General features: G+C 41.8%; 1 protein-coding gene across 2 annotated transcripts in view; it reads left to right on the top strand.

Moving 5' to 3' along the window:
- Window positions 1-12,283, top strand: part of abcc3 (ATP-binding cassette, sub-family C (CFTR/MRP), member 3) — a 53,899-nt gene that overhangs the window by 39,119 nt on the left and 2,497 nt on the right. The window contains exons 23-28 of one of the 2 annotated variants that reach the window (XM_079476829.1): window positions 51-361; window positions 8,660-8,859; window positions 9,087-9,213; window positions 9,383-9,484; window positions 10,215-10,361; window positions 10,448-10,606. In XM_079476829.1, the coding sequence (XP_079332955.1) occupies window positions 51-361; window positions 8,660-8,859; window positions 9,087-9,213; window positions 9,383-9,484; window positions 10,215-10,361; window positions 10,448-10,606 (1,046 nt within the window). Of the gene's footprint in view, window positions 1-50; window positions 362-2,188; window positions 2,503-8,659; window positions 8,860-9,086; window positions 9,214-9,382; window positions 9,485-10,214; window positions 10,362-10,447; window positions 10,607-12,283 lie in introns of both variants that reach the window. The other variant, XM_079476828.1, reaches the window with a different exon arrangement.

Here is a 12,283-nt window from a genome sequence, read left to right on the forward strand (position 1 = left end):
GTAGAATGTAGTAGTGACCCTCTCCCCCTGCTCTGGTCTCTCTAACACAGGCATCCTGGTTATGCTCTCTTCCTTTACTCTCGCCTTGGGGAAAATCCAGGCCGCACGCAAGCTGCACCAGGCCCTGCTGGACAACAAATTTCACACCCCCCAGTCTTTCTTTGATACCACCCCTATAGGCCGGATCATCAATCGCTTCTCCAAGGACATTTATGTGATAGATGAGGTCCTTCCGTCCACAGTCCTCATGTTCCTGGGCACCTTCTTTGCCTCTGTGTCCACCATGATTGTTATAATATGCAGCACACCCATTTTCGCATTTGTCATTGGCCCCCTGGCTTTCATTTACATCTTTGTGCAGGTATTTTTTCAGGGTTTTTTTCAGCTCTGTGATCAATTGTGGATGAAACCTGGAGAATGTCCTAAAAATTTCAGTCTTCTTTTGAGATTTGTTTGAGTTGTGCTTTACAGGATGTGGTTCAAGATGAGGCAGCATTTCAGATTTTTCCCTGTTTCACGTTTGCCTGTATCGTGTGTCTTCTTCCCTAATCGAGTGTTCATTTCCTGTTTCTTCACTAAGAAGCCTGCCTGCTCATTTCCTGCTCTGACTTCTGCTGCACTTTTGCTTTTACACTCACCCATTCATGAGCACAGACCATCACACAAACACACACATACATACACAACAATGTATAGATGCACAGGGACTTTACTGTAGAGGTCTGGCTCATGGTTTGCACATAAGAGGTCTTCTCACCCGTAGTACAGTAGTAATATGCGGTGTACTAGCGCCCTCTGGTGAAGTTGTTAATGCGGTGCATGAGCCACACATAAAGGTCAACTCAATTATATAATAGTTAAATAAATAAATAAAATAAACAATAATTAATTATTAGTTGAGAGCGACTGGGATTAGTTGAGCTTGTTGTCATTTTTACAAAAATTTCTCTTGTATGTTAGTTGTTTATATTCACAGCCCATAGACATATTAACAATTTTTCTTGGAGGCGGCGATAAGATTAAATGGAAATGATATTTAAACTTTTGCTGAGATCTTCTGGTTCTTAAATTTTGTTATAACTTGGATAAGATTCGGAAAGATGTCAAGCCAGAAGATTCAATAGGGATAGTTCCCCCCCAAAAAGGATGTCATAATTTATCCATGACCTGTTTATGATTAATTCTTCTGTTGAACACCAAATAAGATATTTTGACAAAGGTTTTTTGTTTATACAATAGAAGTCAATGAGGTCCAACGTTGTTTTTGTTATTATCATTCTTAAAAATATGTTCTTTTATGTTCTGTGGAAGAAAGAAAGTCATACAGGTTTTAAAAGACATGAAAGAAAGTAAATGATGAAATAATTTTTAGTTTTGAGTGTGCTCCTCTTTCTAAATTTCCTTCAAATTCTTCAAAATGTTATACTCATATAACATTGTTATTGTGTTTTGTTTATTTAAAGTTCAAGTTCACTCAAAATGAAAATTCTGTCATCATTCTCTCAACTTCTTGTCATTTCAAACCTGTTCTTTAGCAGAACACAAAAGAAGATACTTTAAAGAAAGTTGGTATCCATACAGCGCTGCCACCCATTTACCTCTATTGTATGGACACAAAATGCAGTTCAATGGGTGGCATCGCTGTTCGGTTACCAACATTCTTCAAAATATCTTATGTTGTGTTCTGCAGAAGGAAACAATAGGGGTAAGTAAATGCTGACAGAATTTTAATTTGTGGGTGAACTATCACTTCAAAGCAGAAAAAGACACATTTAATGCTTGAATATAATATAAATGAGAACTCCATTATTTCTCATACCAAAGCACATACCAAATAACAGTTTTATTTCACATCTTCTGTCTTACTGTAAAGCAGAACAGCAGACGGAAACCTGCTTTCTATTGACTTTCACATGGGTCTCTTTCTCTTCTAGATGTGTGCAGTGTGGTGCACTGGACAGCCACCTCATAGTGCCAATTCAGTATTAATAACTCACAAGTGGACACATACTGTAATGTACAGTAGCAATAGCGCATCACCCCATTCTAGTAGCGTGCATGTAGCCAAATGTCACAGTCTCATTAAACTGCTTTAGATGAACCAGAGCTTTGAGACATGAGTCGATCGAGGGACCGCGACTAACCCTCCTCTCCCTCACTGTCTGTTATTGTGCTGCCCCTTCAACAGGTGCGCTGATTCTGGGCAATTGTTTACTGTGCCGGGCTTACAGCATGCTGAAGGCGGCCCACACGACTCACCTCAACATGCTCCACGCCATTTTGAGAGCTCCCCAGGCCTTTTTCGAGGCCACACCCTCGGGGCGGCTCTTGAACCGCTTCAGCAAAGACGTGGACACAATTGACTCTCTCCTTCCAGAGAATATTGATATCTGGATGCGCACTTTCTGGTACACAGTAAATGTGCTGATCGTATGCTCTGCCCTCACCCCTATGTTCCTCATAGTCATAGTGCCGTTAATGCTGTTCTATTGGTGGGTCCAGGTAAATAGGAACAAGTCTGCTAACTTATTAATACAGCATGCTAACATGTTTATTTTGTGTTCTAGCTGCATTGTCACTGTTTTACTGTTGTAGTGAAACGCACCATGTGGTTTGGTCATTTGGTTTCAGTGCAGTCGTGAGTCGAGGCTCTGGTGAACCAGGCAATAGCTGTTCTTTACCAAAGCACCTTCTTGAGGTTTTTTTATAGAGCTTAACAATATTATACCAAGAAGAGCAATCTAAACATGACAAATACACACTGTAAACTATTTTACTGACTTACGTTTTTTTATCCAATCAAAAATACTTAACAAGTCATTTCAACGAACTAATTTTGACCAGCGATAAGTTATTGTAACTTGTGTCAAATTGTAAAATAGTTTAAATCACTTGTAAAAACCAATTTGATTGTACAGTCTGAAAACAACACACTTCATCCTTAACTTAACACATCTCTGTGTCTAGTTAAGGACAACACAGTTTGTGTTACTTTTTTAACTCAACCTTTTATTATTTAATACAAAATGATTACAAAATGACAAGAAAACACAACACATCCATACCCCTGGCATCGAGCGAAGGAAATACTGAAATAGTGTCAAAAATAAATAAAGGCAGAGATTATTTGTACTTGGTCCACCCACCTATATGTGATTGTAATAGAGAAGTTCAAGAACGACGCTTTTTCAAACAGCGACTCCAGTGGCTTAAGGTGTAAAGTCTGTAAAGCGTGGCACAAGACACCGAGGTCAATGGCATCTACTTTAACCGAAAATAGCTGTATTTTCTTTGGATTGTGTAAAAAGCATTCCTGCCTTGGGCGGGCTATTTGTACTCAGTCTAAATAGAGATTAAAAGTATTATCTGTACTCTATGTAATATAAAAGTATAATAATAATCCATATATTATACCTATAATTTGAAACCTGAATTTAATGTTAGATTGTGAGTAGCCTCAGACTTTTGCACTTCATTGTAGACTTTAGGGGTGTGAGAAGACACTTATCAGACGAGACTGAATTCACGAGACGAGATGAGATTTTTAGACTTTTTTTAAAGAAATCCTTAATGATTAAACATACAAGGGAAAATTGTCTCTTATTCACCTTAAAAACACTCAATGCTAAAAATGTAGGCATTATAAAATTAAACGTCTCTCACGTTGTGAGAGACTGCCTGGGTTTGATCTTGAGAACATACCTTCTCCGAGATAATTAATTATAAAACGCCAATGGGCTGGGCGAATGGCACGCGCATGCCAGTCTCCGCCCCGTACATACGGGTATAAAGGAAGATGGCGGCGGTCATTCACTCACCCTTTGTACTGAGGAACCTGAGAGGGCACTCCCGTTCACTGCAGTGATTCGGTGCAGCGTTGTGGAATGAAGTCGACGTTGTGAGAGACTGACTGGGGATCAATCTTAAACGCCACAGCGCTTGCACCGATATCACGACCTCTAGCGGAGCGACCCTGACTGGACTAGCGAGTCACAAGAGTGCTACCGCGAGACGTAATCTTCCAGCCACATAGTATTGGTCTGGTTCAGGTAGCCCGGGAGAAACGTGGCCCGCAGGGACTTGGTCACCTGCTGACTCCAGAGGAGGAGGCGTCAGGCGAGTTGCGAAAACTGCCGTGAGCGTATGCCGCCCTGGTGATTGATGTACGCCACAGCAGTCGTGCTGTCCGACCGGACTAGCACGTGTTTGTCCTGCACGAGGGGCTGGAGCCTCCTCAGTGCCAGATGGACTGCTAGAAACTCTTGGCAGTCGGGGACCCGTCCAGTGACCCGATACTGCGTGCCCGTTGCACTCCGCACCCAACCCTTGCAGGGAGGCATCTGTCGTTACCACGACACGCCTCGAAACCTGTCCGAGCGGAACCCCCGCTCTGAGAAAGGTCAAGTCTGACCAGGGTAAGAGAGTGCGAAGGCACTGAGGCGTTACCGTAATCCGCCTGGTGCCGGCGTGCCACGCCGTCCAGGGAACCTGACTCTGTAACCAGTGCTGAAGCGGCCGCATGTGCATCAACCCGAGAGGGATTTCCCCCGTCGAGGACGCCATGTGCCCCAGGAGCCTCTGAAAGTTCTTCAGCGGCGTCGAGGGATTCTGACTGATCAACCTCAGACAGCGCAGCACTGACTGTGCACGCTCGTTGGTGAGACGTGCTGTCATAAGGACAGAGTCTAGTTCCATCCCCAGGTAAGAGGTGCTCTGCGCGGGGGAGAGCTTGCTCTTCTCCTGGTTGACCCGGAGGCCTAGACGGTCTAGGTGCCGAAGCACAAGGTCCCTGTGCGTGCACAACACATCTCGCGAGTGTGCCAAGATAAGCCAGTCGTCGAGATAGTTTAGCACTCGCACGCCTTGCTCCGTGACAGGAGCTAAGGCAGCCTCCACTAGTTTGGAAATAAGCCGTGGAGACAGGGCCAGACCGAATGGCAGGACCCTGTACTGATACGCCCTTCCCTCGAAGGCGAACCGTAGGAACGGCCGGTGTCGGGGGAGAATAGAGACGTGAAAGTACGCGTCCTTCAGGTCGATTGCCACGAACCAATCCTGGTGACGTACCGAGCCCAGGATGCATCTCTGCGTCAGCATTCTGAACGGCAGCTTGTGCAGGTGCTTGTTCAGGCGACGCAGATCAAAAATGGGCCGCAGCCCCCCGCCCTTTTTGGGCATGATGAAGTACGGGCTGTAAAACCCGGACGACATCTCGGTTATAGGGACGGGTTCGACCCGATGCACGCGGCTGCCCGAGAGAGCATAGCCGACATCTCAGCGTCAGTCTCCACTGGCACTCGACTGCCTGACGACAGGAGATCAGAGGAGGCTTCCGCATCAGATGCCAGCAGGCAGCTGTCCGATGCAGCAATAGAAATGGAGTCATCATGCCTATACGCAGTCTTTCCACTATGAGACGGCTGTCTGCCGCTCGTAGGGGACGAACCAGGTGAGCGTGCAGGGGTATGGATGGTCCGCGAGCATGTAGCTGACGGACCGACATCCATAGGAGTCCCAGAATCACCCCCGCTGCTCGCCAAAGCGATCAACCGCGCCGAATCAGCGACTGAAGACGCCTGGGAAGCAGACGGGGTGGTGGCAGCGCTCGAAAAGAACGTAGCCAACCGTGACCGCAACACCCTAATTGCCATGTCCGCACACACGGGACATGCCGAATCAGTGAAACCTGCCTCAGCATGCTTGAGCCCCAAGCAAGTGATGCAGGTATCAAGGCCGTCAGACTCCAGGATGAGTCTGTCGCATCCGAGGACACAGCTACGAGACATGCTCGTAGCCGGAGGGACTTACCTCTTAAGGTCTGTAGCCTTCTGCCGAAACGCCCAGGGGAAGTCCACCGAAAGGAGAAGTCCGCTGCTCCGCGTCGTAAATCCAGCAGGTTAAAATCAGTCTCGAAGTTGAGTATTGCGTGTAGCATGTAGCAAAACACACAGGTTCCGAAGAACAAAGGATGAGTGAATGACCGCCGCCATCTTCCTTTATACCTGTATGTAGGGGGCGGAGACTGGCGTGGGCGTGCCATTCGCCAAGCCCATTGGCGTTTTATAATGAATTATCTCGGAGAAGGTAGGTTCTCAAGATCAAACCCCAGTCAGTCTCTCACAACGTCGAGAGACCGACTGAGGGGAACTTCAATTTTACTGGATTATATTATGCAGTAATGAACAATATGTAAACACCGCTAAATGTTTCGTCACAAACTCAACCAACAGGCAGTAATTGCACAAAAATTATGCTTTGTTTTCTTAACAGTCGTAGCTTTTAGTAAAGAGCTGTGTTTGTTTTCTTTATATGCTTTTTGCATAGTGCTCCTGATAGCAGAGGTGGCGATCATTTCACACTGTCAATCCTCCTTCCTCCACTGACTGAACCTATATAGCTAGTGTGTGCGTACATAGAGAAACGGTGGGAAAGTAGCGCCGCGGGATGGTAAATCACCTTGTCTTTGTGATTGGCCGAGATCACAGCAGAGGAGATCACTGCAGCTCATAGCACACACATACTTTGTTCTGTACAGTAATGAAAAGAGGTAGCACCACAATAAAATGTGCTCTCACACAAATGCTCCCAAATATACTGTATATTGAGGTCGCACAGGTTAAATATAGCGAGCTAATGCGACTAAAATTGTTGCAGTCTCGAGCCGAGAACTCCATTTTGCCAATCTAAGTGAGGATATTGTGTTTTTACGAGACCAATAGGATCTCACGAGATCTCGTGACACGAGATCTCATCACACCCCTAGTAGACTTCCAAGTACTTGTAAAGCCAGTTTGATTGTACTTAAAAATGTATGGCAGCATTTAGTTTTACAGTGTACATAAACATCCATCTGAGAAACATTTAAAATATACTTAGCGCCATCATGTGTTGAAAAGGACTGAAGGTGCGTAAAGAAAAGCTTTTTACTGAAGAGAGTTAGATTTGCAGGGGTAGCTTGTAATTCATTTGTCTCTAATTTATAATCTACTGAATGTGGTTAAGTGTTTCTGTTAATTTCATCAGTTCAACAATCATGTGCATTCATACGCTCCTTTAACAATAACAGCATAGTGTTTACTAAATAATCTGGTAACAGCGGACTTTTCCCTTGTCCCTGGCTTTTCCAACAGAAGGAAGTGAGGGCAAATTTGTAGTCAAATAAGTGAATAACAATATTTATGCTACGGATCATGTGATTTTGGTTCAGGCTTTCTTAGTTTGTTAGGCTACTAACAATTTAGTTATAGTGTACTAACTACTAGACCACATGGGAATATGTTGCTAACACAAAAGATTAGTCTGAGATTCACAAGATATACCCTCACATGTGCCCCTGTCCTTAAGCATCTAGGTACTAAAGCTTCCGACCCTCTCATAATTGTAATTGATGTAATCTTGCATCTATCTTGATTCTCTTTGAACTGCATGTCTCTTTTTTTAATACGGCTTAGGCTTTGCATGGCACCTTTTTTCTCAATTCATCACTTTATATTCTGTGAATTGTTTATTGCATGCACACAAAATATCACATCCATTTTTGATTTATTTATGATGATGTTATTATATATACATGCTTTGAGAAAAAACTTTTGTGTCTCTCTTGAGGTCTCTCTAAATTCTATTCCATTCATATTTGAACCCATACTGTGAATCAGATTTGGAAAACAAATGTTAAATGTTTTGAGAATAATTCACATGATGTGTTGTTAAATAATGTTCGATAACTAATGATATTTATGCTCATGGTGTGGATTCTTGAAACTGACATTTTTATGGTTTGTCTAAGTTAAAGGTATAGTTCACCTAAAATAAAAATTCTGTCAATTATTCATCATCTTATCATTTTGACCTGTATGACTTTCTTTCTTCCGCAGGACACAATTGAAGATATTTTGAATGTACCCTTTCACTTCTGACACCAAACCATTGCAGGTCAATGGGTAATGCTATTGCTCGGTCACCGCCATTCTTCAAATATCTTCTTTTGTGTTCTCCAGAACTAAGAAAGTCATATAGGTAAAAAATGACAAGAGGATGAGTAAATGACGACAGACTTTCCATTTTTGTGTGAACTGTCCCTTTAAGTAACATTGAGTGTCTTGATATTACATTACCATAGAATTTATAACAATTTGTTGCTAAATCTATTTATTATTCCTCCTATTGAACTAAATTAAAATAATTGTCTAATAGGTAATAAAGTTGAAAAAATGTTCATGCACTATTGTATTTTAATTTGATTATTGATAAGTTCAAATACAAATTGGCCCAATATTTTCAGACAAACATACAACATTTGTTGCAATGTGGTGCATTTTTACAATGCTATCAAAGAGAAATCCCTCACTATGAAGACTTGCTGAGACAAAGCAGGAATGTCAGAGGCAGAATGCTGCCAGTATGACAAGACGTCAGTTTTACGAATCCTTGCTGTTTTATATATGTAAATACAGTGTACATTTGAAGAGTTTGTTTCCAAAATGATATAACAAAAACTTTATTTATTTTAAAATCACCTTTTGGAACCAAACTCTTCATCTATTGTTTTTGTGTATATTTATACAGTATGTATTGTTATGTACATTTGTGGTGTTGCTGCTGATGTTGTGTAGCAGTTAAACAGAATGTTTTCTTCTCTTCCCCTCAATTTCCTCTGTAGAGATTTTATGTAGCCACGTCTCGGCAGCTTAAGAGACTGGAATCTGTCAGTAGGTCTCCTATATATTCACATTTTTCGGAGACCATTACAGGCACAAGTGTGATCCGTGCCTACGGGCGAAACAGTGCCTTTGTGCTCATGAGTAATATGAAAGTGGATGAGAACCAAAAGAGTTACTACCCTGGTATTGTTTCCAACAGGTAGGTTTGGATGTATTTCTGCTGATTTCTTCTTCTGAATGTATAGTTTTTTTTATTGAATTGTTTTTTTTGTTCTTGGCTGTGCTAGAAAGAAAATAAGAACCATTACTTTTTCAGACATTTAAATATTTCTTATATGCTATTTAATTGAGAAATTTGGACCCTATGAAGTTTGGCTACTGTGCTCTGCAGTGTGTTGTAACTGGGTTTTGTTTCAATGAAAACAGGTGGTTGGGAGTTCGCATCGAATTTATTGGGAATTGCATCGTGTTGTTTGCTGCTGTGTTTGCTGTCATTGGGAAGGACAAGCTCAACCCTGGCTTGGTTGGGCTGTCGGTGTCATATGCTCTTCAGGTACAGAAATCATCAACAGTTTATATGTTTCACCTTATAAAGGTTCTAAACATTAGGTCTTAGCCCTAAGTATTTAATTAATATATTTAACTGTAATAATAAGCATGCTAGACTTATATTCTGTTATTATAATGATCTATATTTAAAATATTATTACTGGATTGATTAGGTCACTATGTCGCTAAACTGGATGGTGAGGATGACCTCTGACCTGGAAAGCAACATAGTAGCTGTGGAGAGAGTGAAGGAATACTCAGAGACGCCAACTGAGGTACAGTACAATGCATTAGTAAACAATATGGCCATTCACATAGTAGTGTAAAATCATCCATGACCATTTAGACATTTAAGGATGAGAGACAGTTTGTTTGATAATTCACTGGTCTGTTACTCTTGCAGAACCAGACATTTTACTTGACATTTACCAACAGGAAATCTGAACTTAGTAATACCACAATTAACATGCAGTAAAGTGGTAGCTTGCTAAAACAATGGTGAAGTAGTTTTTGGATTGTGCTTAAAAGGTTCTTCGCAGTGATGCCATAGAAGAACCATTTTGATTCCATTCAGCCAAAGGTTCTTCAAAGAACCATCTCTTTCTTACTTTTTTATAATTTGAAGAATCTTTTTACGCCACAAAGAACCTTTTGAAGCACCTTATATTTAACAGTGTGTAACAGTGATAACAACAGCAGCATAAAGAAAGCAATCAAACAAACAAACACTTTAGTATCTAAGTAGAGTTATATTATAGGCAAAATGTTGAGGATTCGTCTTATTCAGTAAATAATACATTTACTCTTGCTTCTAAAAGTTCAGAACACTTAGTTGGGAGAACATGTATAGGTTGGGTATTTTTACAGTACACACAAAAATGTGTGTGTGTTCATTTCTATCCAAAAGTATTAATTATTTTGCAAATGCTCATAGTTGTTCAGATTCATAAAGCTGACACTAATATCTTTGAAATCCCTTACATAGTCTGTCACTAATGTCCACAGGCTCCATGGGTAGTGGAGGACAAACGGCCTCCACCAGACTGGCCTTCAAAGGGGAATGTAGAGTTAATGGACTACAGTGTGAGGTATCGAGAAGGACTGGACCTGGTGCTGAGAAACCTCTCTCTGAAAGTAAAAGGCGGAGAGAAGGTGAGAAATATCACAACTGAAATCTACAGTCTTAGGGGCAAATAAGGTCACATCACAGAAATGTTCAAATCTGTCTTCAACTACAGATCGGCATCGTAGGAAGAACTGGAGCCGGTAAATCCTCCATGACACTCTGTCTGTTCCGTCTGCTGGAGGCAGCGGAGGGAGAGATCGTAATCGATGAGGTGAAGATCTCCGAGATCGGCCTTCACGACCTCAGATCCAAACTCACCATTATTCCTCAGGTTGGTCTTTTGGAATGTCTTCGGCTTTGTTGGTGGTGTGACATCTGTTTTAATTTAAGCACAGCTTGAAAATTGTGTTTGTCTTTATATTAGCATTTCACTCATGTTGGGTTTACTATGTCAGTGAAATCATTTCAGTGCCATAAAGCGGTGGATTGTGAATTTCGTCCTGGCAGTAGAGGAGGCCAAAGCACCTTCAGGCTCAAAAACAGTGGCTAATTAGCTGTTCAACTGAAAACACAATTGTGGCTAATGGGTTGTTAGTTTGTGCCCAGGTTCATTTGAGGGTTTTTTGGTAGTAAAACCATTCACTACGTGCATTCACGGAGGTTCTGATTCTCTGGGGTCATTAAAAGTCCCAGGATGTCCTTCAAATAAGAGTTGGGGTGTAACCCCAGCATCCTGGCCAAATTCACCCATTCCCCTCTATACATCATGGTGTCCTAATCATCCCCATATGTACTAATTGGCTTTGTTACTCTATCTTCTCTCCACTAATAAGCTGGTGTGAGGTTGGCGTTCCTGAGCTTCCGGTGGATTCTGCACTTTGGTGGTGCTTGAGGAGATTAAGGGCTTTGAGTACCCAAAAAAGTGCTATATAAATGTGACAAATTATTTTTATTCAAGATTTTTTTCCTGTGGAACACAAAAGAAGATATTTTGAAAGGATTTGTGCCCATACAATGGAAGGCAGTAGTTGCCAATACTTTTGGTTGCCAGCATTCTTCAAAATATATATTTTTTGTGTTCATATTTTTTACATTTAGTCATTTAGCAGCTCTTATCCAAAGCGATTTACAGAGAGTTCAGGGAGCAATAAGGGATATGTCATACAGGAGCAAGAATACAATAAGAGCTTATACCATGTTACTAGTTTCCACAAAAGCCAGACCAATACCTGTTGAGAGAAAGAGAGAGGGTTAGTGTCTGTTTTCTTTTTTGTTTTTATTCTATCAAGTATTCACAGAAGAGATGGGTTTTATGTAAATTTTTGAATGTTTTGAGATTGAGATATGTGATTGACCCGATTGATTTAGGAAGAATGTTCCACCAGGAAGGAGCTGTGAAGAAGAATGAGCAGGAAAGCGATTTACTGCCCTTTTGAGAAGGCAATACAAGACACCGCTGGTCTGCTGAACACAGGGTCCTTGGTGGGGTGTGGAAGTGTAGGAGGATGTAAATGTATGTCGGTTCAGATCCAGTGATAGTCCTGTGAGATTGGGTCTAATTTTTCTAATGTTAAATTAGGCAAATGGGCATGATCGCGTTATTCTTGCAATGTGATCATTGAAGGACAGCTGTTCATCAATTATGACTCTGAGGTTCCTGGCTGTTTTGGAAGGAGTGATTGTGGTATTGCAAAGATGGATTGAAAGATCGTGTTGCACCATGGGGTGTGCCGGAAATAGAAGCAGTTCAGTCTTGACAGGGTTCAGCTGGAGGTGATGCTCTTTCATCCAAGCTGAGATGTCATATCGCTTATTGCTCCCCGAACTCTTTGTAAGTCGCTTTGGAAAAAAGCGTCTGCTAAATGACTAAATGTAAATGTCATCTAGGCAGTCTGTTATGCGAGCTGCTACAGTGGTATCGTCTGGGTGAAATGAGATGTAGATCTGGGTACCGTTAGCATAAGAGTGATAGGAGAAGCCATGTGCCTGTATGATGGGTCCCAAGGAT

The sequence above is a fragment of the Barbatula barbatula genome (genome assembly GCF_947034865.1).
Source record: "Barbatula barbatula genome assembly, chromosome: 16".
NCBI classification, from domain to species: Eukaryota; Metazoa; Chordata; class Actinopteri; order Cypriniformes; family Nemacheilidae; genus Barbatula; species Barbatula barbatula.